This window comes from Silurus meridionalis, chromosome 10, assembly GCF_014805685.1.
Source record: "Silurus meridionalis isolate SWU-2019-XX chromosome 10, ASM1480568v1, whole genome shotgun sequence".
Taxonomy (NCBI): Eukaryota; Metazoa; Chordata; class Actinopteri; order Siluriformes; family Siluridae; genus Silurus; species Silurus meridionalis.
This window is the reverse complement of record NC_060893.1, coordinates 14,646,194-14,672,084: the sequence shown is the minus strand read 5'-3', so window position 1 is coordinate 14,672,084 and position 25,891 is coordinate 14,646,194. Positions and strand designations below refer to the sequence as shown.

Genomic DNA, 25,891 nt, shown 5'->3' with positions numbered 1-25,891 from the left:
GAGCACTAAATAAAGCACTAATACACTGCTAACATTTTTAAATTATGAATCAAGTTTGCAATATTTGGTATACCAAATTAAAGTATATTTTCTACAAAATGTGTTTTATATGATTATTTATTTACCAAGAGTAACATAAATCTATTAGTTCAATTCTAGTTCTTATACTTTAGTTTTTTCATTACACAATTGTAGGAAACAGAATGTATAAATTGCGAAACTGCTAACTGAAACTCTGGATTTAAAGTGTAAAATATTTAAGGCTTTGATGATACCATTATTAAAAAATAAATAAATAAAATAACTGTTTAAAAAAAAAAAAATTTAATTTAAAGAATTTGTACGCTTCCTTTCTGTTCTGCTATATAAAAATATCTATTTTTTAAGTTATCACAATACAGATATTGTAGAAAAATGAATGGGAACATATTACAATTTCAATATTATATTGCTGTGACATTAGGTGACATGATAAGGGTTCTTTTTTCTTTTTTCCCATGCAACATTTAAGCTTCTCCCAGTTATACATGCATTGAATATATTTTAAACCGACTCACATTTCTACCTTAATTAACATTTATGAAATAAGTTAATTAATAACAGTTTAAAGTTTTGGAATCACATTCCTATCAATGCTCAGTTTGGATTGTATGTGTCAAACTGTGCTGTGACCCAAAGTAAAAACTACATGGATAATCATAATTTATATGAACTTAACTGTGCGTCTAGGTTTTTTTTTTTTATTAGACATGGGTAAGAGCAGAGTGAGGACTTGGCAAGCGCAATGCACGATTTCTCAACTTTCACGTGCGGTTTCTTCAGACGATGAGAACACTGGACAGGAATCTGCAGTTCTCATCTCGACAGAGTTCTGTCTGTTGTCCAGCTGTTGTCTTAAGAATTTTTTTTCTGCAATCAAATTGCTTTATAGCAATGCAGGGGGTACTTGTTTCCCAGCAGAAAACAATGGACAAACACTATCAATATTGACGTTCTCCTTGGTGATCACCGGGATGGCAGGGTGAAGTCAGCCTCTCTGGTATGAGAACTGGCACAGGGTTACTCAAGACATCTGTGGTGAAGTACGACAACAGGAAGACGCTGTTCTCATCAATACTTGTGGATGAACTGTTTGGGCCAGTTTGTAGAAGAATACTGATGGAACTGATTTTATAGATCAATAAAGCAGAGTTGCCAACATTGCTAACAAAAGAACAAACAAAATGTTACCACAAAACCCTAGGATATGTCAGTATTACGCTAGCTATTTATTTTTTATTTTTTTACTCCAGATGTGTGCAACAGCAGCCAGTAGTCAAATATGACCAGTAATCAAATGTGACCGGTAATTAAGAATTAGCAGGTTATTAGACTACAATTCCGTCTACATGTTTTCTATTAGCTTACAAGGCTGAGACTTATTTATTAGTGCAAACTAAGCAAATTACATTTATTCATAATAATGACATTTGGCTGATGCCTGGGTCCAAAGCAATTTATATTTATCTTTTCCCCTTCAGCGTTTTCACAAATGTAATCTAATCAATTATTATCTTAAAAAATTTTAAGTACCGTAATTTACGGACTATTAAGTGCACCCATATATAAGCCGCACCCACTGAATTTTACAAATATTTTTATTTTGAGCATAAATAAGCCGCACCTGTCTAAAACTAATGAACTTTACACAGGCTTTAACGAAAGACACGTTACACACTGGGTGAAACGTGGTGAAATATGTTGCGTTTCCTCTAGGAGCATAGCGGTATTTTGGGAATAGCCTGGCACTGCATTTCTCCGCTATTACTGCGTGTGTGCAAGACAAGGAATATGTCCTTATTATTATCTGATGCTCATTTCTATGTTTCTTTGACTAACCCTTAACGCTGTAGCCAAGAAAAATAAAAAAGCACGAGTTTTGGAAACCTGTCTGCGATTATATAATTTCTGTTGCAACTGGAGTGAGTGAGCTATCCCTTCACCCAGACGTTACAACGGCTTGTATCTAAACAGTAGCCGACCAAGAAAGTCATTGTTCACTGTCTTCCTCCTTCCTTTCACAACTTTTTCTCTCATGAGTTTATCTTTTCTCATTGTCATGCGTTAAAAACGTTTTTTCTCCCGATGCCGTGCAGCTCAGAACACAGGTGAGGTGCGTTTTTCGTTTCCGTTCGGAAATTTCATTGGTGTAATGTTATGGGGTTCAGTTTTTTGGCTTGAAGTTTGTGAAACCGGGAAAAACCCAGGAAAAATTCATAAATAAGCCGCTTCGTTGTTTAAGCCGCGGGGTCAAAACGTGGGAAAAAAGTAGCCGCTTATAGTCCGAAAAATACGGTATCTCTCCTATGCATTTAAATGATTATTCCTCGAAACCAACAAACTTGTAAGAAATATATAGTAAATACAAAATATTTTGAGACATTAATATGCAGAGGACTTTAATGAAAATTGCATTAACAAACCTTCACTTTGTGGAAGTATTGATACAGTAACATAATAAAGCCATCATTTTTGTTGTTCTCAAAAACAAAAAAAATTCAATTAGACATGAATTGTGACCGTTCTTTCAAAGGACCCTAAACCCCCGATGAAGGCGACGTGTGCTGTTTCATGTTAACTTCACCTCTACAGGGAAGAACAGTAGAGCAGACATGAGGCTGATAATACACAAGGCATTTGTGATGCATTGTGAGTTCAGGCATGTCTAGAGACACTACAGAAAGTACTGTGCCTAGGAAGCAGAGGGTCAAGTTCAGGCGATATCACTGTAAATAAACCAAGCAATGCAACAGAAACAACTAACACAACAGTTCTCACGCCTTTCGTGATGTGCCTTTAGAGGCCAAACCATTCGGTCACCCCCCCTCTCCTAGGGTCTGGTTTCTGCCTCTGTCGCTCATCTTCCATGAATTTCTCCTGCATCGCCTCAACAGAGCCCTCCTCGTGCTGTTTTTCCTTCTCAGGGAAGATGTCTGGAAACTGGAACGTCTGCTGCTGACTCTGTGTGGAAAGCAAAAAATTATTTTAGGTTTAAGTAGAGATAACATGCAATGGGTCTTCAGTTTGGCATCTAAGCGTAAGCTTCTCTGGCCAAACCTACCGACTTTTACTGTAACAGTCCAGTTTTATTTCCAAATCAAATCCAGCAGGCAATCGAGACTGTGAGTCTGTTGAGAAGTATCCCTAGGAAAATGTAGTCAGCCTCTACTGCATAATAAAAGATGGTGACTAGAATGTGATGATGGAGCAATAGGATCATCAGGGAAACTCTTCTTAATATAGCCAAAGTCAGACTGCTTGTCTACATGGAAATACAAAGCAAGTGAGTGAGCTTTCACTAAAACAAGTAAAAATATCGACAGTCTTCTGTTTCTTTCAGATTTTACAACTAGCTGAAGACATGCTTGGTCTTAAATTATTTTGAGAATAAAGAACATCCATAATTTAGTCCATAGCACACCAATGGTTCAGTGTAATACAATGGAGCCGCTGTAGCTATTCCATATAGGTTGTTGTCCATTCCCTTAATCTCGCTCTCTTTTTAGGCTAAATAAATATTCGCCTTGTCACTGTTCATACTTCACACAACACCACCTAATGACCTGTAAGCCATTATCACCTCTTTTTTGGAGAAAAGCTTCATAAAATCACAAGTATTATGTCACAGAAAATCAAAAGTAATTTTTCCTTCAAAAAAAGGTTCACTAAAAAACAATTGACACGATGTATAATATGTTTAAAAACAGGAAGCCAAAATGATAATGAAAACGAGCACTCACTCACTCAAGGGCTTACTCAGTGCAATGGAATGACTTGAGGAGGAAGCAGAGTGGGTGAGTCTATTAATCTATTAATTAACAAGGGACAAGTAACAATAAATATCGCATATGTTCAGGTTTTCTAAGAAAATTTTGGAAAAAAAAAAAAAAAAAAAGGAACATTATGACCTCCATCTGGAATGTTGGTTTCTGTCTAAGCCCCCAAAAATGCATAGACCACTACATTTCAATGGCCTGTCCCACCAGGAGGACAATGAGAAGTTCTTTACTTTGAAATGGGGGGAAAAAATAGCTGGCTTGGTCCATCCAAACACAGTGGCTGCATGCTGGTGGTGCTGCTTTCCCTCTGTGGATTAGGGTTCACCAATGTTGTTCCAGAGATAAAACAAAGTTGGGCAGCAACAAGAGGAAACAGGGGGATTGCTGCAAGCCATGTTTAATGAGAAGCAGTGCCGTTCTGGACAAATACATTTTGAGTTCCAGCATTTCTAACGGGCCGAGCTCTTATTTGGGCCGCAGTGAAGGAGCGTGGGACTGGTGGGGGTACCTAATATCAACACACTGGCCTCCAAAGCTCGGTAGTGGTGTTCGAACTTAACCATGTAGGAATGCGAAACCCCACACTATAAACACAGAGGACGAGCCAAGTCAAAGTACGAGAAACAAACCTATTAAAGAGGTCCTTGGTAACGAAGTATCAAATCGGATGCCAAATATGCTCAGTCCTTTCACCTGTAGTAAACTCTGCTGAAGAAAAACACATTTAAGCCAAGACCGGCAGAGGGACCCTGTTTGCATGACAATCCAGCATGGGGCTCAAAAGTTTGGACACCTCGTATAAACACTAGAAGAACTCTCATGCGGACAAATTGCTGTCTGATTAAAGAACACAGAATTCAGATCAGCAAAACATTCACATATATTAAACAAGTCTCTTGTTGTTGACAGCAGCTGATGCTCTGAATGTATAGGATGTGTACAAACGTTCTGTCTGGAGCTTGGGTGCATTTCTATTCATAATAAAACATTACTATCAAACATATACACTGCACTCCCGTCTGAGTCAACTAGTGGATTGCACAACTCAGAGTAAGCAGGTCCAGGACAGCGCTTAAAACCAACCAGGTGTTAGACACATACGTACTGTCACATTCCATGGAGAAACAAGGTTTTCTTTTTGTTTCAACAAAAAACTGCGAAGAAAACAGCAAACAACTATAACATGGAACCTAAATAATGTTGGGCTCAGCCTAGATAACCTACATTTTACTGTTGTTTTAAATAAACTGCACCCAAATAGAGGCAGCTTAAAAAAGTGTATTACAAATACTGAAAAAAGAGCCAATACAACATCAGAAGAAGAAAAATTTGAGTGTGCTACAGTCCGGGTAAAGTACATGAAATAAAACACAAAATCCTGTGGCATGGATTCCTTTCAATTACTTCTAAGTGTGGGTTAGAAGAGACTTACGACTAATGTGTATAAAAAAATAAATAAAGTAACTAACAATCAAATGTGCTGATTAAAACTTTAAACTAAGACTGAAACAGTTTAGTCAAAGTGCATGTAAGTGTAATTTTCCCATGCTGAGCTGTAGTGGAGTTTTCACAATCATACACACATCAGTTAAACAGGAACAGCTGGCAGGGCCTGGGCTGGTCTTGAAAAGATCAACGGTAATAGGCAGAGCAACACCCTGCCAACCTCACTCACCTTTTTGTCTCTGATGTGTGCTCTACAGTGCAGATAGCAAACAGCATAAGCAGGTTATAATAAAACATACACACAAACAAAAACCTCTCTCCTATTAAAAGTCAAACAAAGTACAGTAATAGCAAAGAGCTTCACTTCACTGATATCCTTCAAAAATTGTAATCATCATCAATCAAACATTATTTCCATAAACAACCTGCTCAAGCTTACATTAACATACACTTAGTTTAGATAAGTGTAAATGTGACAAGGATTATTGGAGTAAAGTATCAGAAAATGCAGGAAGATGCTTGTAAATAGCTTCTTCAACCAGGCTTACTGGGTGGGCCACACGGTTACTTCCTTTGGGTTCAAAGTCTGGGCTATCAACTGATATACACAAACCTCAGCTATTTATCAGCACTTAAGATGCCTCATATTTCAGGGTCTTGACACACATACCACACCAGAAACTGGCTGTAATCAAGGTAGGAGAGAAGTGCTGGGGACAGGAAGAACAGTCAGGTTGTAAAGTCAGTCGTAAATCATGTGTTGAGAGAAGGTTATAGCTAACAATATGCAGAATTTCTGTTGCCCCACAAATATTTCAAAATAAGACATTACAGGTCAAAAAGCCTATTCTTTTTTTTTTTTTTTTTTAATAAATCATTATGATTACTTTCAACTTCCTTTATAAATTCCACTATTTAACCACTGTGCATTTAGTTTTTTGTTAGCCTTTATTAAAAATAAATAAAAAATAAAAAATAAAAACAATGATTTGTATCAGCACACAGTATCTTCTTTATTATAAAAAAAATGCAAAAAGTGTTTTTTGTTTTGTTTAATTCAATTATTCAAGTTTAATTTATTCTTTATTCAAATATTGATTAACTGCCGTGTTAACCGAGTGTTTTAAGTTAACAATGTTCCCATACAAAAGATCTGTAAAGAAACATTACCAATTAAATTGTGAGATCATTTTTTTGAAAAAAATTAATAAGCCGAGCACGTGTAGTGTCTTGTCTTAATGTGCATTATAATTGGCAGTGTATAAACTGAGTCGTGTGACATCAGCATTTAATCAGTAACAGAAAACAAAAGATGCTCAAATTTCTCGTGTTTTAGTGAACACTTAGCCAATAGTGCTCCTTCTGGGTTATGTCTCCTTTTATCAATATTGGAACCCATTTGCGGTTTAAGGAGAATTTTGGCATTGTTTAGGTAAACACAGTTCACAAAAATGTGTTGACAAAGAAAAAAATGATGTCCATCACAAGCAGCGAGTGCCCAGGTTAAAAACAAAGCATAAAATGAAAAACTTGATCACAAGTAAAGAGCAAACTGTTCTTACCCAGCACATGACCTTCTCTCTCGAAACTAAACTTAGACCGCTATTTATCCACAGTTACACTCCTGTGGGCTGAAATAATTGATTTATGAGCATATGTGTGTTTAGAATGGGGCATAAAACATAAAGCACCATTCTGGCAGAGCCTCCACTGAAAATCTCAAGCCTATAGGAATGGGCATAATCTATAATCAGACCTAATGAAAGTCATATGAAAAAATATTCAGGAGGCTCTATTTCACTAGAAGAGAGGTGTGTTTGTTTAATTTTTACTGCAATCTCAAGCTCTTGGCTACAGAACAGAGCATTTTGATTGGCCAAAAACCAAAACAATTGGCAAAAAAAACAACTATTATGACTTGCAAATATGACCAATTGCGGTGTCAAGTCTGCTCATCTCCTAGTGAAAACAGCTTGGACCCAAAAGCATATTACAGAGCTCTGAAAAGACCAGGGATCTGGCCTGATTTGGGTCCATCTGGGCCTGAGCCAAGCTGCCTGTCCGCCTGCCGACCCCACCGCCTTCCTCGTCCAGCAGCAGAGGGCCAGCTTTTGAGCAAAACACACTTCCTCTAAACATGAGTAGAGTGACCCAGCTGTCAAAACCAACTGCCCACAGCAGTTGAGAACATGATTCATGCTTGGCATTCCCTATGCCAAGACAAAGCTGCCTCACGAGAACCAAGCAGGAGAGAAAGCTTTAGTGTCTTTGTTCCCGTAACCACTCTAATGAAACTTCAATGCCAAGGAAAAATAGCGCTAGGGAAAAATGAAACAAAATGTATTATGTTTCCGAACTGAGACAAGCCATAAGCCAGACATTTCACCCATTACTGCAAAACAGAAGCGTGTTTTCACTGCGATTGCGAGCCTGTTTTTCCTGCTGTGTTGTTCTAGACAAGCATCTGGCACGGAGTCCAGCTTGTTAAATAAATACAGTCAAGCCAAGGAGCCAGCATAAGGGAGGGGTGGGAGTGGTGGTACTTTCAGCCCTGTATCAGAAATCAGTCATGTCATTTATTAAGCCACTGAGTCACTCATTCCACAGTGTCCTGCCTGACAACTGCGAGACCTGCCTACTTGTTCAGGCTTGTCGGAGTCCTGGCTATTTTTTGGGCCACCAGGATATTGGACCCTGTCAACAGCACCTAAAGATAAACCCAATGCTGTTGAAATTCCACCAATAAACATGACGTCTAGACCCCTTCCTCTATTTCCAACATTAGAAATACAATTAAGTATAGTTAAAAAAAAATGGGGAGTTGGCAGCATAACAGGAAGACCAGTGCCAGTATCTGAGAAATGTATTCTGAAAATGGGGCCAAAATAAAGCTGGGTGGTGCTTCTATGTTGAGAGACTGATCAGACTTGCGATAGAGCACGAAAAGGTCAAGCGCAATTAAAGTTTTTTTTTTATTATTACTGAAAGCGTTTACAATGATATCTAAATGAATGCGACCTGCAGGAAATGATAGAACAGGGAAGCACAAAGCATTTAAATCAGGGTGGGGGGGTGGGGTATGGGGGGCAGTGGTTTAAGTATGATCTTCCTTTTGTATGTGCATGCTGACTCTTACAGAAGCTGTCATGCAGTGGCTCCCTGTATGCGAGTTGACTTCAAATGGGATGCAAGAGACATCTACTTTCCCTTTTCATTATTTATGCTGCAGTCTTTCTTCCCATCTTTCACCTCTTATAAAACTCCGTTGTCATCAAATTGCAAAACCCTGTTGGACATTGTGCACCTTTGCATATTTTAAAATCGACATCCAAAATTCATTTTTCTGATGTTCGCTCAACTTTTCAAAATAAATGGGACTATTTGGGGGTAGAAAATAAATAAATACATTTTAAAAAGTCACCATCCAAATCGAGCAATTCAGTCTTCTTGTTCATAAGGAAACAAAAAATAGAAACTATGAATTGTGTGATAAGAAGAAAGGCACATATTAATTATTTCTGAATGGTTTAGTTAAATGCAATTTCTCTAAGTTGAGATGAGCTTCAGAATTCAACAGGAAGCCAGCTGTGAAATGGTGGGGGGTTTTTCTTCCTGCCATTTGTCTTGAAAACGGGAGAAAAGCCCCTCACCCTTCCCCTTTTTGCTGCTGAAAGCTCAAGTTTACTGTACCCTTAACCAAAGAATCCAAATTAGTGAGGTCTAGGGGTCCACTGATATGTCAAAATTAGCAAAGCCAAATGTTGCCACCTAGTGTTGTAGGATCAAGATATAGTTTTTAACACCAAACATCCTTTTTTATTCAGTGAACACTCAAAGGGTGCTAATTTGCTCTGGGCCAAGGGGGACACGCTAAGAAGGAGGAAACTAATCGAATAGGAAAATAACAGTGTGCCTGATCCAGATTGAGTTTCACACTGTTTTGTTCCCTGACAATTGAGCAGAGTTTACTCCAAACCCAGGTAGAACATCGTGATCTGATCCGAAAGGTAGCCTGGTTACCAGCTGGGCCAGACTGAAACACTTCCCCAGTAAAAACTCTGGGTTCTGGAGAGGAGGCAATGAGATCTCTCACAAACAACCGACAATTAGCAGCAACAACAGCTGATGGGTACTGCCAAATACTAGGAGGCACAATAAGACCCCTGCAGAACAACAATATGGAGGACAGGACTGTTTGTGTATAGCTACACCATGGCTCCTGGATCATTTTACTCATATGATGAACAAGATAATTTCTGACTGTTTTTATGTTTAATTAAAAAAATAAAAACTTGTGTGGATATTTTAGCCTTTAGCACTTGAGGATAATTAGAACAAAGGAAAGGTTCCCCAATATAATTTGCCTTCCATTCACAAGTTTACTCTAGACTAAGTTTTAATGTACAAACAATACTACTAGCATACTTTGTCGTTATACAATAAATGACGGCAGGAGAGGAACCATTTCTAATGGTTTCCGAAATTTCCACATGAATACGCTTAAATCCAGAATGCCTTTAACCCTCTCTCAGCACGTTGTTTTGGGCATGGTTAGCTAATCGATAGCTAACTCGGTGCGATAAAACCAAGCGGGTGAGATAGTTTGATGTAGGTGTTCACTTGTTCTCTTTCAGTGCGCGGTTAGCTTGCGCTAATTAACATCTGGGACGACAATAAAAATTCAAGCACAATTAAATGAAGGAAATTGATGGAAAATAAATGCTAGGCTAGACACAGCATTCTTAAGCTTGGTTTTTACTGTAAATATTGACTTTTGGACTCCCAGCATTCAGCTATTCACATGTAAACTGCTTTGAAAGAACCTTTTTACTGCTGGACATTTTAAAGTTTAACAACCAGAAAAAAAAATTGTTGAATTTTGCTAAACAAATAATTTAAATTGGATATGTAGCTACGTTAAACGTGCACATTCAACACCTGCTGCACTACAAATATCAGAAAAGGAGCCATCTGTTTTTTTATTAGGTGGATTATTTACAAAATTAGAAACATGTAGGTACGTGGTAACACTTACTAAATAGAGTAACTTAAAATGACCAAAAAAAACCTTGCCTATTAATTGATGAAATTGTTATTTATATAGCAACTTTAAAAATAGACATCGTCACAATGCAGATACAGACACCCATTCTGCATTTAGATATATTTTCCTAATGTCCAAGCCAGAGCTTACGGGGGCAAGTAAAAACTCCCCGAGCAAACAGAAGGAAGAAACCTTGATGGAAACCGGACTCTTCTAAGTGACACCTGATTCGATTATGAGTCATTTTTCTCATCCAGTAGAATATAAAGAGACTGCTGTTATATAATCTTTCTTTCTATAAGTATCAATCACCATGGAGTTTTACATAATCAGGAGAAAATAAAACACGAACACAGAAATTGCACCGCATAGCCAAATTACGCAAACAGAAAATAACCTACTACATTATAAACTTTATATTTGTTTATAAAAAAAAAAAAAAAAACAGCAAATCTGAACTTTTCTTATCTAGCTAATGAATCATTTGTCATCATTTATCATCATTTGTCCAACCGCACATCAATTTTTCGAACACTGTTCTAGCAGAAATGAAGAATGAATTTAGAACAACTGATTAATAATGCATGGGTGAGAAGCTCGTAATACCAACTAACCATATGTACTTAAGCAATCTGTAACTCAGACCTTTTAACTACAAAATCTTTTTCAAGCAAAAATTGTGCATTCTGGTTAGGATCTTTTGCGAAAACACTGAATCGTGTGAGGACTTTTCTCACTACTCAACTTTCCTTGAACAGCTTCTCGACTTTTCTCTGAACAGTTACTGCAGATCCTAGATATTCTCTCTCTTTTTCACTAAAAGACCTCCCTGCCCCGTCTCTGGACCTCCCTGTTCTGGCACAGCAACACTATGCGCTTAGTTGTCTCCCCGGTTTCACCAGTCAACCCCGTTCACCACCCTCTTCCTCCTTCGCCTCCAACAGCTCTACACCCACAGCCCCGTCTCACGTCTGTTAGCTCGAACCCTGTGCCTCACTCCAACCCTGGAGTTTGTAAAACAGAGGGATAGAAAGGGAAATAGAGCTGGAATATTAGCTCATGGAGCGTGTATGAGGAGGAGTTGGACGGGGGGAACCACTGTGGGTATCAGACCACAAAACACTCCCCCACATGTGGTGTCAATTAGGAACAATCTTGTTGTTTTTTTTTTAACCACCACTGAAAGGAAAGGAGGTTTTTTTTTTTTCTTTTTCGTGTGCAGTGTTTTTTTTCCCTGCAAACCTACCAGACAAAAAAATATATATATATATCTGAAATATAATTCATATCTATTTCATATCTAAGTGGAGCTCTAGCTTTTTTAGGTTTTAGATTCAACCTATATAAGTATGCCAAACAATAATTTGTGTGTCAGTGTGAATATCTACATGTATTACAGTTAAAAAATACGGGTAGTAATGCAGGCAGCTAGCGCTGGATTTGAAAAAATATTAAATTGACTGCACAAAGGCAGCAAAGGAAGTGATTCAGCTTTTCATTAAAAGAAATTCGGCTTTAAAATATCGATATATGCTAATCCTATTACAGAAGGCTGCGTTTTAACAACTTAAATTATTTATTCATCTTCAGATTGAGGCTTAAAAGGGAGGATAAACTATCCGATACCTCTCGAACACACTTTAAGACTTCCGAAAACAAAGAACCTTTTCTAGAGAGATCAGAGGAGATCACTAAAGATATTTTCCTCCCTTTCAAAGCGGCACACTTAAAACGGCAGGTTCCAACAATGGCCCTGGATTCACCCCAAGCGCAGGTGTGAACCCTGCAGCTGGCGCAGCCTCTGGACCAAAACCAACGTTAACATTCTGGTGCCCACAGAAACAAAACTCTGAGCTGCCTGCGATAATAACCATACTTTGCCTGGAACTTTATACTATACTTCCTGCAACAGGCCTTGCACGTAACCAAAGACGACCTCTTGCCCCTTTTAGCTCAAGTGAGAATCTGGCTTCTCTCTCAGGAGAGCACGGCCAAATGTGTGAGAAAGACACACAGCAAACAAGCGGCACAGCGATGTTCAGAGTAGACCACAATAAGAGGAGGATTTTACATTAAAGGCCACCTTTGCCTCAGGCTTCTGTAAAGAAACATAAGCTACAACAAGCCCTAAAAAAGAAGACAAAAGCTCATAATGCCAACTTAATAAAACACTCTCATGAACAGATGATTAGGACTCGGTTGGAGGTTGTTTTACAATAGAATCCCTCTGGTTTAAACCGTGTAACATTCATGTTTCTGAACATCGAGGTGGTCAGCAAGGTCAGGAACTCCCGATACAAGCTGTTTCCCAGTCTCCTATGGGCTTTTTATTCTACGCACAAGATCACACTCACCAGCTGAACGTATGCCACTTTGTAATCTGGTCTTTTCACTCGCTGGTTTAAGTGGTTCCTTTTCTTGTTTGAACCTGAAATGGAGAAAGAGATCATTAACGTGTTAGTCACCAGGTTTTAACAATGGTGTGGCTAATAAGTATCCACTTCCTCATCATCGCCATCCTACGGGCCTCTTTAAAAACTGTATGATGACTAAATTATGTTTTCAAATGCATCCAAACAACTAGGAAATGTTACTTCGCAATAAAGAAAAACATTTGACCTAAACAACTTACCTCTTAACGATTATAACTAACATGTGATCTTTTTTGGTGTATAACAATCGTTTTACTATGAAATTCTGAGCTGACTTTCAGCAAGTTGTTAGTTTTCTGTATTACACACAATGCCATATGACTATTTGGCAATAGTGGCTCTAATTGAAATTAAACCTTGCTTCATCTCCACCTAAAGAAAAGCATTGCAGCAGCACTTTAATGCTTTGGCCTCTTCATCATGCTCACATACATATCTTCTTCGGCTCAATCAGCTTCCCAACTCTCTGGAACATTCTTGAATATTTGTCGCTATTTTTCTGTTTGTCTCTTTGGATTTCTCATCAATATGACAAAATGTTATTTAATTTATTTATTTTTTCAGCTAAGAGTGAAAGCTGATCGTTATCATTTATGTTTAAGAACAAAATGATTTTCTCCTACTGAACTCCACTGTAACTGTGCTGGCAATGTCTTCCTGTGACATCAGAGCACCAAACAACCACAAAGTTCTCATGGGAATATCGGAAATACAGAAGCAATCAAACTAACCATGTTTTGGAGTGAACAGGTTTTGGTATCTGATTTGTCGGTCAAACGTGTGCATTTGCACAGACACACATCTATATCTATCTATCTATCTATCTATATATATATATATATATATATACACACACACACACACACACACACACACACACACACACACACACACACACACACACACATAACTGCAATTATTCAGCTTTCTTCAAAACAATACATGTCTTTAGAGACAGAAATAGGTTGGGATTATGGCTGAGAAATGGGTGGGTTTTGCCTTTAAAAAAGCGCAAGTCCATGATTGCGAACATGTTAACCTTTTACCAGATGAGTATGATGTCATTTTAAAAAGCCTGGACAATTTACCTAAAAAAAGAACGCAAAAAAAAAAAAAAAAAAAAAAGGTTTCCAATTTCTTAACCACTGCCACATTTTAAAAAAAAGACTGATGACATCATTTGGAACCAAAAACCAAGAAAATAAAAAGAACTTGGTTGTGCAGCGAGTGTATTATGACGTGATCAGAATAGGGTTTTTTTAACAGCCTCGGTGAGATAAAGAGTGATATTTAAATAGATGTCAAAAAAATAAAGATAGCATGAAGGTCCAGAGCTCAATTTAAGGTCAGGTGGTTCACTCCTGTAAACCAGATGAATAACACTCTTTTGTTCATGTGAACCAACATGCTGTGCTCTACTCAATCAGAAGCCCACCCTGCACTCCATACCCCTTTAAAAAAAAAAAAACATATTCTCCTTGTTTTAGGATTGTGGTTTGGCTACTACAACATCACAAATCCCACGACAGAAGGGTAGCCATGGCAACTGCTTCCAAAATACCCCACCACACTCAGGGAGGGAAGAATGGATCCCTTGAGCACTGGGGCACAGACCGAACCCTTCGGCCCACTCACACATCTTTTACGCCGCCAATGGAGTGGAACCCATGACGCAGAACGGGATACCTGCTCTGACGCACAAATGGATCACTCCTTTGTTGTTGTGGGTAATTTTTTGTTTCTCTTTTTTTCCAATTTAATTAGTGTTCCACTATTTTTTTTGTGTTTTATGTGGCACTCGTTAAAAAAAAAAAAAAAAAAAGCCAGCAGCCTGCTTGTCGGCTCCCCACAACATTAGCGCAAAAAGAATTTCTCGCAGGAAAATGGGACTCCCGGTGGCTAAAACCCAACAGGGCACTCATTAAAGTGATTCCCTCTTGTATTCAGCAAATCGGTCTTGTTGCAATTTTCTGGGATGATAAACCTTGTAATAAACATCATTTGCTCGTCCATAAAATCTTTTACTTACAGAAAAGCCTTTCGCTTTTACCTCTTCAATCCAAACACTGCCATAAAAAAAAAAAAAAAAAAAAAGCTGTGTAACTCCTTGGCTGCTGTGTTTAACAGGGCATCCTAGGACGGCTGATGGCCAGAATGCTGGAGTAGCAGATTTAAAGATAAGCGGCTGTGAGGGGGGGGAAACATCACATTTTGCAACCTAGGGCTTGATGTTATGCTCTCTTATTGTTGTCCCTCACACCTAAGCTGCTGTTAACAGAGAACATGATTTCTTTGTAATATGAGGACTCGAGGACTATTTAATATGTTCTGCTTGGTGGCTTAGGCAAATCTTTGGTGTAAAAAAGATCAAAAGACACCAGGTTTGAGACAATGCATTATAGTGGAGTAAAGTGCCAATGGAATTTTGTGAATAGATTTCTTTCTTTAAATCAATTCATACCACTAACTTAGTGTAAAGAAAAATGCTAATCTGGTCTTGAATGCCTCAACTCATGATGAAAAGGTGCTCAGTTCATAAGTGCAGAGGCTCCACCAGTGAAAACAATGCAGTTTGACTTCTGAATATATGAGTGTCCTGACTGGTGCAACAGTGAAGCTGGTGTCTGCTGTGAAAAACCAACAGATGTCACTGCAACTGAAATCTGGCACAAATCAGGGGGGAAAAAAAGAAAATTACCGTATTTTTCAGACTATAAGCCGCTACTTTTTTCCCACGTTTTGAACCTTTAAACAACCAAGCGGATAATTTGTGGATTTTTCCTGGGTTTTTCCCGGTTTCACAAACTTCAAGCCGAAAAACTGAGCAACATAACATTAGACCAATGAAATTTCCGATTGGAAACGAAAAAACGCAACTCACCTGTGTCTCACAGCATCGGGAGAAAAAACTTCCACCGATAGAGATTTTTTAAACGTACGACGATGCCAAAAGATAAACTCCAGAGAGAAATAGTTGTGAAAGGAAGCAGGAAGACAGTGAACAATGACTTTCTTGGTCGGCTACTGTTTAGATACAAGCCGTTGTAACGCGTTGTGTCAGGGTCATGGGAGAGCTCACTAACTCCAGTTGCAACAGAAATCATTTAAGCACAGACAGGTTTCTAAAACTCGTGCTTTTTTATTTTTCTTGGCAACAGTGTTACGGGTTAGTCAAAGAAACTTAGAAATCAGCATCAGAAAATAATAAGGACATATTCCTCGGTCTTGCACACATGCAGTAATACCGGGAAAATGCAGCGGAAGGCTATTCCCAAAATGCCGCTCTGCTCTTAAAGGAGCCACAACATATTTCACCCGTTACACTGTGTAACAGACACTCTCTTTCGTTAAAGCCTGTGTAAAGTTCGTTAGTTTCAATGTAGGCTTATAGACAGGTGCGGCTTATTTATGTTCAAAATAAAAATCTTTGTCAAATTCAGTGGGTGCGGCTTATATATATACAAATCAATATAAACTATTCAGTTTTAATTTCTTGATGCATTTTAATGATCAAAAATACTGAAACGTCCAATTTTTGCTCTGTTGAAATGATTGTTTAAATAATTACTAGCTCTTAAAGGTGCCATGTTCCAGGTAGTTTAATATACATAAATTTCAGAGAATTAATTCTGAGATTCTGAGCTACTGTCTCATGTTTGCCTATTAATCTCAAACCCGAATTCCTGCACAGTAAAATCAGCTGGAAAAGAATCGGCATCGGTTCACACACTTTCAGAGGGCGCTTGGTCAAACTTAGTTTTCAGAATTTCAGTTTATAAACACTTTTCCCAGTTTGCCACACAAACATCATTCAAGGCAGCACAGGGAACTCACTTTTACGTGTTACAGTCCTCTTTTAATAATCACTACTAAACAGTAGGAATGGAACTAAAATAGCCCGGTAGCTGTGCTGACAAAAATATTTACCCTGTTAAACAGTATGTTTTATACAGAAACCCATAAAATGAACAAAACAGTTCTGGCAATAAGAGTTTCCCATTTTGTTATGGGAAATTCATGTGGGGTTCACCAACACCGTATCATTCAGGTTAATGAATTTCAGCCAACGTAAAGAAAGCAAGTAATCTACTCACAATACTGAATCCTTGTGCGAACTGCTGCAACAGGAACATTGTAAATCTTCTCCAGGTAGTTCTTCACGTCAAATTTGGTCATTCTAGGAAACAGCGAACAAATAGTACAAAGAAAATGATGTTCAGAACAAAGGAAAAAAAATTATTCATGACAAAAAAAAAAAAGGTTAACTTGTGCCAAGAACACAGATTGGTCTGGTCTTGGTATCAAGATAAATTATTGTGTTTTTGGGAGATGTCAAACATTAGTGGTGAACTGATTTGAAAAAATCTACTCTTTTATCAAACGGCACTTTAAGCATCTAAGCTTGTAATAAAATCATTTTAATTAATTTATTACTGAAAATCAAAACTTCAGAAAAAAAAGAATGCAATGCATTCCTCTCCTTTAAAAAAAAAAAAAAAAAAAAAAGACAAATAGACAGGCACACTCATAGGCACAGTTCCCTGGGCATGAATCATCAAAACCCAACATTTCTAAGATTACCCGGCTTAGTCAGTCTGACTCAGCTTTTCAGACTCCGAGTTACTTTAGAGCATAGCACAAAAACAGACCTAACTATTGTCCTATAGAGCAAAAGAACAAAGATTAACACAAATTCAACGTAAAACAAGCCGTCTCGAGTCGCATGTGGAACCTGCATGAATGTAACATTAAACCGCACAGAGGTTTCGATATGCACATATTTGTTTGCTAGAGCCATGTGATGTGTCATGTTGAGGAATAAAAGAAGACAGAACGATAATCTGGAAAAAAAAAAAATAATGATTAACTTATCTAACTTCACATCCTGGTATGTGAACCAGTACTCAAAGTTTCACGGTATCATGTTTAGGGTATAAGGAGCAGAGCACAATGCAATAAGTTGGATCCTGTAATTTATGCGAGACAGGAAAGTATTGTGTGTGTGCGCGAGAGAGAGAGAGAGAGAGAGAGAGAGAGAGTGATTGAGTGAGCGAGTGAGCGAGAGATGATTCCTAGAAAGCAAAATACTCAGCAGGCAGAGAGTGGAATGGTAATCAGGACAAAATGCTTTCCGAGTCATTTGAGTGGAAAAACTGTGCCTGATTACAGAGCAGGAATACACTTTAGATCCTGATCCATAACTATCTCTAAAACTCCACCACAAAGTCTGACCCACAGCCTGCCCACCCATTAGATGTCGTGTGTGTGTGTGTGTGTGTGTGTGTGTGTGTGTGTGTGTGTGTGTGTTTTCTTAACAGTAGTTCCCATCAGCCTTTAAACAAATTTCCAAGGAAAGAATAATTATGAGAAGATTATATGGAAAAACCAGATAATATAAATGTTTTATAAAAAATAAATAAATTCTACATATAAAAGCTGCAAAAAGCATCCAGAGTGCACCTGGTGTCACTATAAAAGTCATTGGCAACATATGACACAACAAATAGCAATCTTCCTAAAGTTCCCTGGGACAGTAGGGACACTGAACACTGAAATTAAGAAATCGTAAAGATCCCAATTTATTCAGTAACATGTTTGAAAAGTTAATCAATTTACAACTAAACAGCTCTGGACTGGTGCACAATGCAGGGTTTCATAGATGACTCACAAAGAAAGTAAAAAATTAATTTCAGTAGCCACTTAAAAAGAGTTGCAAGATTTCCTGAAAGCAGTTATAAAGAAACTAAGCAACAAATCACCCAAAACTTCTCTGTTCCAACACTCCATGCAAAACATCTCTCCTTAAACAGACAAACAAACAAAAAACATAGCAATGCACATTTCAAAGCAACCGAACAATTCAGAATGCTTTCAAAACATTGTATTCTAGTCTAAAGGCAAAAAAAAAACTCTGGCAAAAATTCAGTTCATAATGTTTGGATTATGTTTGTATGTAAGGAGCCAAGAATACTATACACAGCAGGATCTATTTCTCAGCAAACTGTACTGGGGTGTTATATGTCATCAAAGGAATCATGGATGGAGTGATGTATCGGGAAAGATTAGAAGAGAATTTTAATTCATCAGCCAAGAAAATGAACTTCGGAGGTACATGTTTTTTCCAAGACAAAGATCCCAAACAGACTAACTAAGAAAAAAGGGGCATGCTTGGCTAAGACATGCAAGACTTGACCTTAGGGAAGATTTTGAATCCATCTGATAGATTTTGAGTGTCCATCAGAGGGATCCTTGTAACCTTGAGGTGTTGAAGATGATTTGTCAAGAGGAATGGCCTAAAACTGACTGTCAGCAACAGTCAGTTGTTGTGACTGGGCGTTGGTGGCCTAATGGTTAAGGGTCTGGGTTACTGATTAGAAGGTCAGGGGTTCAAGACCCAACACCACTGTTAGCCCTCTCTGCTCCAGGGGTGCCATATCATGGCTGACCCTGCTCTCCGACCCCAACTTCCTAACAAGTGGTGAAGAAAATTTCACAGTGCTGTGTGTGGGACAAATAATAGTTTCTTCTAAAAAAAATAAATAAATAAAAATGCTTCACCAACCAATACTAATATTAGTAATTTGAAGTTTTCTGACTGGTTGAATCTACTTTTGAACTCGAGGGATGTAGCTGAGGCTGAGGAATGGTCACAGTTCACAGTCCATGCTGACGCTGCTGGAATTTCTACCTCTGTTTTTTTCCAGTGGTTTAGATGGACATAGTAGTAAGGATTATATTCAAGCAGTTTCCAGTTCAAGCCAAATTGTACAGACAGAGTCATTACACTGGTTACACCCATACAACATACAACAGCATCTCGGTAAGCAACAAAATTGTAGCCATTACACGGGACAGAACTGTCCAACTCCCTCATTGTTTCATGTACACAGTAGCCCTGATCCCTGTTGTTCCATCTTCGCTCATGTTCTGAGTTTCAAAAAGACCCCACCCTTCACACATAAAAGGTATTCAAAACAACACAGCTCGTCCTCGCTCTTTCACATGCACCCACGTGCACACATCCTGCTTCTCTTAAGTCTTTCAAGCAGGCAATTCAACAAAGAGGTGAAAAAACAGGGCACAGAATAATGGACCTTTCCAGAATCTAATGAAAAGCATGAAATTACTACAGATGTTCAATGCATTTGAACAAACTAGACATAAAAAAAAAAAAAATAGAGTGCCGCTAGAGAACAAAACATTGAAAAAGTCATTGACATCGGGACTGTTGCAACAGCCTATAGTTTCAGAGACAGATAAAGCCTGAATGATAAAATGGCAAGGAAGTCTGTGGTCAAACTGAGATAAGAGAGGGGGGTTACACTACTTTCAAAACCTTGTTTTTACTTAACTCTAAGAACATTAGCGATTCAAGTCCACCTTTGAGAACTCGAAAAGAGTACGAGAACAGTTGAGCACTTCTGCATGGCATTCACTCTCAACCCAGATGCGACAGAGAGCACTGGCACTGTGCTACAGGTGAAGAGGATGCTCGGTGTACAGTAATATACCCAAACACAACTAAAGACTGGCAACAAAAGTCAAATCCTTGCAGCTGAAGAAAAATTAAATCTCACAACCACTTGAGCGAGCGCTAACACATACGATGATTATGAACTTGTGCACTTTGGAACGCTTACCAACAGGATAAGTAAGATGTACGCCCTCAGGTTTAACTGAAAACAAAGCAGACTTTGTCCTCTTTGCATGTGAGCTCCACTATTAGAGCCCTCATTTACTGTTTGACTGCCTGTTTCATATTACAACGCTGCAACGAAATAACAAATGCTTGGACACGACTGACGATGAACACACGTCATCGGCGGACTCTGCTTTGTTGTATTAGAGGGTTGGCAAGATGTAAACAAGCCTGAATGAAGTAATGTCATTGATCAGGAACCTTTTCAAGCTACATCTCACCAAGGGTTCTGGATAAAATGAAAGGCTAGCCTGAGACACACACACACACACACACACACACATCTGTACAACATGTTTATCTTTAACTCGTTTCTGCTGTGTTTCGTCTCTTTAGTTTTCTGATCAAGACTTGAAACCTTCAAGACTTCAGAATGAAATATACGATATTGTAATCACGCAGCATGGGCATGTAGTCTAATTCAAACCAGGTATTTTTTTTTTCTTAACATTTAATCAAACAAGGGAAAACTGAGCTTTTTTGTTCAATAATCATTCAGGTGCACATGTGCAACATTTATTTTGTTCTATATCCCACTGAAACATGAATAAACAAATAAACTGGGACTAATCCAGCTCGAGCACGCAAAGCCAAGCCTTTACTGAGGCTTGACTGCCACCTGGCGGTCACAATACATTTGCCCTCACATGAACTTAACCTACGTACATGGATGCACTTTGTGGATCTATAATGACTCACTGTAGCCTGTCTGTTGCTGTGAACAATTTGTTACCATTCTCTATCCGGTCTGTATCAGCAGATAAAGATCTCCACTGAGCATTTCAGTGTCATTGCTGTGCTGTGATCAATCCACCAACCCAAATAATAATCAAGAATGAAATCAAGAATAATATGAGGCTTCTGAGAATTAGGTCTTAGACATGAACTGATGACCAAAACACTACTTAAGAGAGACTAAAAAAGTTTGGACCTCTGGGCGACTCTTATTGATAAGTACCTGTTAATGCTGAGAAGAAATCGCAACTTATGCGAAGCAGGACGGTTGAACACAAATAATAAAAATATAGTCACATTTAATAATAATTATTTAAAATAAAAAAAGAACAAAAATTAAGGAGCCTTGATGTAAAAAGCTAAAGTCCTATTGTAGATCACTGCACACAAATACTTAAGTCAGTGGATGGACATTTTTTTGTTGTTTGTTTAATCAATTAATTATAATAAATATATTTTTAAATGTAACTTTTCTTTCCACGATTTACAGATGAAAATGTTTCAGCATTCTCAGCTCTTTCTTATTGTTCTTTTTAAATAATAAATGTGAACTGAGATATGAAGATGTGGACATCAAATGAGCATTTGACATATTCTGATAAATGAAGAACTTGACAAAAGACAAGTGATGAAAACCTGGAAAAAAACAACAACATGTGGGAAGCCACATTAAAAAAATTAAGTAAATTAAAATAAAATTGTTTTGGATTATATGAACTTATAGTACAGTGATTATTTGGGTCTAACCTGACTATTAAGATAAGAGAACGGTTCACTATGAAATTGTAGACGTGATTACAGTCAAGTCCTCTGATCTTCTGAGCACATGACTATGATTAGATGCCATCATTTAAAATACTGGGTAGATAATAAAAAAATATCACCTGTGAAATAATCAATAATTTGTATATTTCTAAAGATTATGCCACATGGCATACACACGTGAGTCAACATCATGTGGAAAACACTTCATAAACAAAATGTGCATTCGTTCACATTTACAATTAACACGAAGTACTGTGGCAGCTTAACAAACACAGTGTTTGGTTTCAATCAGCTATTATTAGTGTTTCTCCAGTTACAACCATAAATGCTCAGACGTGCTTTACACATACTGTACTGCTGCTGGTCCATTTGCACTGATAGACGTTCCAGGGAGAGCTTTCAAAAACTCATAATGGTGTGTGTTTACATGGAAAAAAGGTCAGTGATAGAGTTTTCAGCATTGCTGCACCTAATAAACAATAAATAAACAAAGAGTGAGAACAATACTTACTCCATGGACACACGAAACTGCACAGTGTCTTGGGGTTGAGGTTTTCCTGGTCTGACCAGTGTCATGCTGAAGGTGGGCCGAAATATTCTCAGCTGAGGATTACCCAACTGATAAAGAGGATAACTACACAAGAAAAAGTGATAATCATTAATACTTACATCATTCATACTGTATATGAAATACTCTGAGAAACATTTACTTCTGGATGAAACAAAACATTAAACAGAAAATCCACCCTGAGAAAAAAAAATAAAAAAATATATATATATATATATATATATATATATATACAATTAAATACAAATTTTTTTGAATTTCCTGTATCAACTGGTTTGTCTATATTTAGGTAGTAAAGGGTTTCTGGATTATTTCACCTGTACCTAAACACAGTGATAAAGCAGCATTTATATCCTAAAGTCTGTTTCACCTCCTCGTCTGCGATCTCGGGGACAAAGAGCTCGGCTTCCAAACCTTCCTGCTCTAAAAACCTACGAGCAGCTGCAAGACCAACGTTTGCAGTTACTTCTACGTTTCATCTTTCATCAACCTGAAATCACTAGAAAGTAACGAATGAATTTGTTTTTAGGTGCTAACATCAAAATCGTTCAATTTAGGAGAACCACATACTCGTCCCAGAAATAATGAAAATAGTTATGTATGCTTAGATCAGAGATGCCCAAACTTTTTGCCTATGAAGGGCTAAAAATCTGACTTGATTGGGAACCAGATGCCGAAAATAAATGTTTCATTAAACCAGAGTATTATATAAAAATGTCAAGTTACCCTTGTTCCTCTCGTTCATGATTTCATAATATAAAAAAAAATAAAAATAAAAATGTTTTCATATATAGCAGACCCTAGTTTGGCATCTGTGGTTTAGATCTATAAAGAGCAAGCCAGTGGAGAGAGTGGCAGGGAAAAGTGCCATGAGGAAGAACTGGAAGGCTGAGGATATAGTGAACAATTCTTACATTTATATGTATATGTTAGACTTACACTGATCAGTCATAACATTATGACCACCTGCCTAATATTGTGTTGGTCCCACTTTTTGCTGCCAAAACAGTTCAGACCTATTGAGCATAAACACCATTAACTTCTTCAACAATTTGAGCCGCAGGAGCTCGTCTGTTGTATCGGACCACTTGGGCCAGCCTTCACTGCCCATGAGCCTGATACCGGTTCACCACTGTTTCTTCCTTGGAGCACTTTTGATAGATACTGACCACTGCAGATCAGGAACCACAAGAGCTGCAGTTTTGGAGACCCTCTGACCCAGTCGTCCAGACATCACAATTTTGTCAGACTCACTCCAATCCTTACGCTTGCCCATTTTTCCTGCTTCTAACACATCAAATTTGAGGGACAAAATGTATGTAATATATCCCACCCACCAACAGGTGCCATGATTAAGAGTTAATCAGTGTTATTCACTTCACGTGTCATAATGTCAATGTTATGCCTGATTGTTGTATATTACAGTCATACACAGCAAAGTGTAACAGTATTCAATGTACATAAGTCAAGAGGATCAGTTAAAATATATACTAAATTACTCTTTATAATAAAAGATGTCTTGCACATTTTGTGCCCATTTTAAATTTCCAAATTGATTTAAGGATCACGAAGCCGCACCGATTCAGCAAATGCACTCATATGCATCTCAGCAGCTCAGGTCGCTATGCTAGCAAGCTAAACCCAAACAGCATGCAACATAGAGTTTCTGTAATAATAAAATAATAAAAACTATCACATGAGATCTCCCTCAGTCCTTACATTAATCGTCTCGCCATGGCTGCAGTTTCTCCGTGAGGCTACATGCGTTCTATTGAGCTTTTATTATTCAGATTGTGACAACAAATGTGCTCAAGGTCTTCTGTCGCGTTCACTATGACGCCCGGAAGTGACGCCGAAATCAAATTCAAAATACAAGTCCGCTTTAGCTGACTAAGGAACAGAGTTAGAGGCAAACTTTTTGACACTGGGTTTTACAATTTGGGGTAGTCGCAGAATGAAGGGGAAGGGGTTGAACAAATATAAATTGCAAAGAAAAAAATTAATTAATTAATTAATTAATTTAAAAAAGGAAAGAAATCTTTTACTCAGTTTTAGTGAGAACAGTGTTGCTGGTCACCAAATATTTTGCAGAGTCTTAAACACAGCTAATCTCTGAGCAGTAGTAACCCTTTTTTGCACTGGCTGTGAAGGAAAAGTGGTGGCTGATATCATATCCCTCGAAATCAGCAGTGGTTTCTTTGCAAATAGGACATCTGGCTTTTGATCAGACTTTGGAGAAAACAAATATTTAGATGTCCACTCCTTATTAAAAACTTAACACTCACTGTTAACTTTTCTGTTCTTTGGTCTATTCATTGTTAAATCAGGGCTCAATGCAATGGCGATAAAATAGGCTTTAAGGAAAAGTTGGTAGACTGCAGGAAATTGCAGGAATAATTGATGAGGTCTTTAGGACAATTTTTTTAAAACTCGACAGGCTCTATGTGTCCTGTGGGCCAGAGCTCAGCACTGGTCTAGCTGCTACAATACGTCAACATTGGCTTGTAATTCAGTTCGAATCCATCCCAAAAACTGTCTGTATGTTGCCGTAGATGTAGATGTTGATTGAGCCTGATGAATAGAAATGATAATAATCAAGATACACAGTTCAGTTACTCTGAAGTAAGTGTTTTACTGCTATTAACATTTTTTTTGTTACACACAAACTAAATACAAATAAATTAGACTAGACATTTTAACATTTTCTGCATATATGTAAGTAACAACAGACAGAATTATAATATTATCAGTGTGAGAGGAGGCTGTTGGAGTTAGGAAGAAATGAGAATGCAGGAGAAACCTGAACAACTCCATGGTTTATTTGTCATCTTGAGCCATATATTGTGTTTTTAGATAAACTACATTACTGTCTAAATAAACTAGCCATATATCCTGTTCCAGGTCACGATGAGCTGAGATTTTGTCATGTTACTGAGAATACCTCCAAGCCATGTGATTGTGCCATTGTTTTATTATCCTATTTAATATACTATTGTTTTATTATCCCTATCTTGATCTCAGAAGTTCATGTCATTTATAATATAATCACAAACATCACTGTTTCTAGTAGTTCCTAGAATAGTTAGGTCCACTGAAGGTGGTAGAGCATTCTCATATTTAGCTCCTAAACTTTGGAACAGTTTTCCTGACAGTGTTCGTGGCTCAGACCCCAAAAACTCAGTTTAAGTGCAGATTAAAAACGTATCTTTTTAGCGAGTCCTACACATCACACATCACATATCATAACTTTGTGCTCCAGTACATCTGATCACATGCACATGATCAACTAGTGCTTGTTAATATAATGAACAGCTGCTACGCTAATTCCTGTCCACTGCTGCTCTTTCTTTACCCATCCCAAGGCATCCTGAGGTTGTCCCAGCT

The 25,891-nt window shown here is 37.9% G+C and overlaps 1 protein-coding gene across 3 annotated transcripts; it reads right to left on the bottom strand.

The window, feature by feature from the left end:
- Positions 1-2,421: 2,421 nt before the first annotated feature.
- Positions 2,422-24,384, bottom strand: mrpl23 (mitochondrial ribosomal protein L23). 3 transcript variants are annotated; one of them, XM_046859867.1, is made up of 6 exons: positions 23,677-23,805; positions 22,451-22,573; positions 16,835-16,917; positions 12,663-12,736; positions 3,101-3,301; positions 2,859-3,000 (listed from the first exon to the last, which is right to left on the bottom strand). In XM_046859867.1, the coding sequence occupies exons 1-5, from the start codon at positions 23,781-23,783 to the stop codon at positions 3,137-3,139; spliced, it is 552 nt and encodes a 183-aa protein (XP_046715823.1). In that variant the 5' UTR covers positions 23,784-23,805; the 3' UTR covers positions 2,859-3,000; positions 3,101-3,136. The 3 variants fall into 3 exon arrangements, with proteins under 3 accessions (XP_046715824.1, XP_046715822.1, XP_046715823.1); XM_046859868.1 differs by lacking the exons at positions 3,101-3,301; positions 23,677-23,805 and adding an exon at positions 24,227-24,384 and having other exon boundaries at positions 2,422-3,000; XM_046859866.1 differs by lacking the exon at positions 3,101-3,301 and having other exon boundaries at positions 2,422-3,000.
- Between the last annotated feature and the right edge of the window lie 1,507 nt (positions 24,385-25,891).

What these genes read in the sequence shown, in the direction of transcription:
- mrpl23 (XM_046859866.1), bottom strand. Translation starts at nt 23,783, where the DNA reads ATGGGCAAGCGTAAGGATTGGAGTGAGTCTGACAAAATTGTGATGTCT. An exon ending in GTGGTTCCTGATCTGCAGTG is followed by an intron (nt 22,574 to 23,676) that starts GTCAGTATCTAT and finishes TTTCTTGTGTAG; the next exon opens with TTATCCTCTTTATCAGTTGG. An exon ending in AAGTGGCATACGTTCAGCTG is followed by an intron (nt 3,001 to 12,662) that starts GTGAGTGTGATC and finishes CTTTCCACACAG; the next exon opens with AGTCAGCAGCAGACGTTCCA.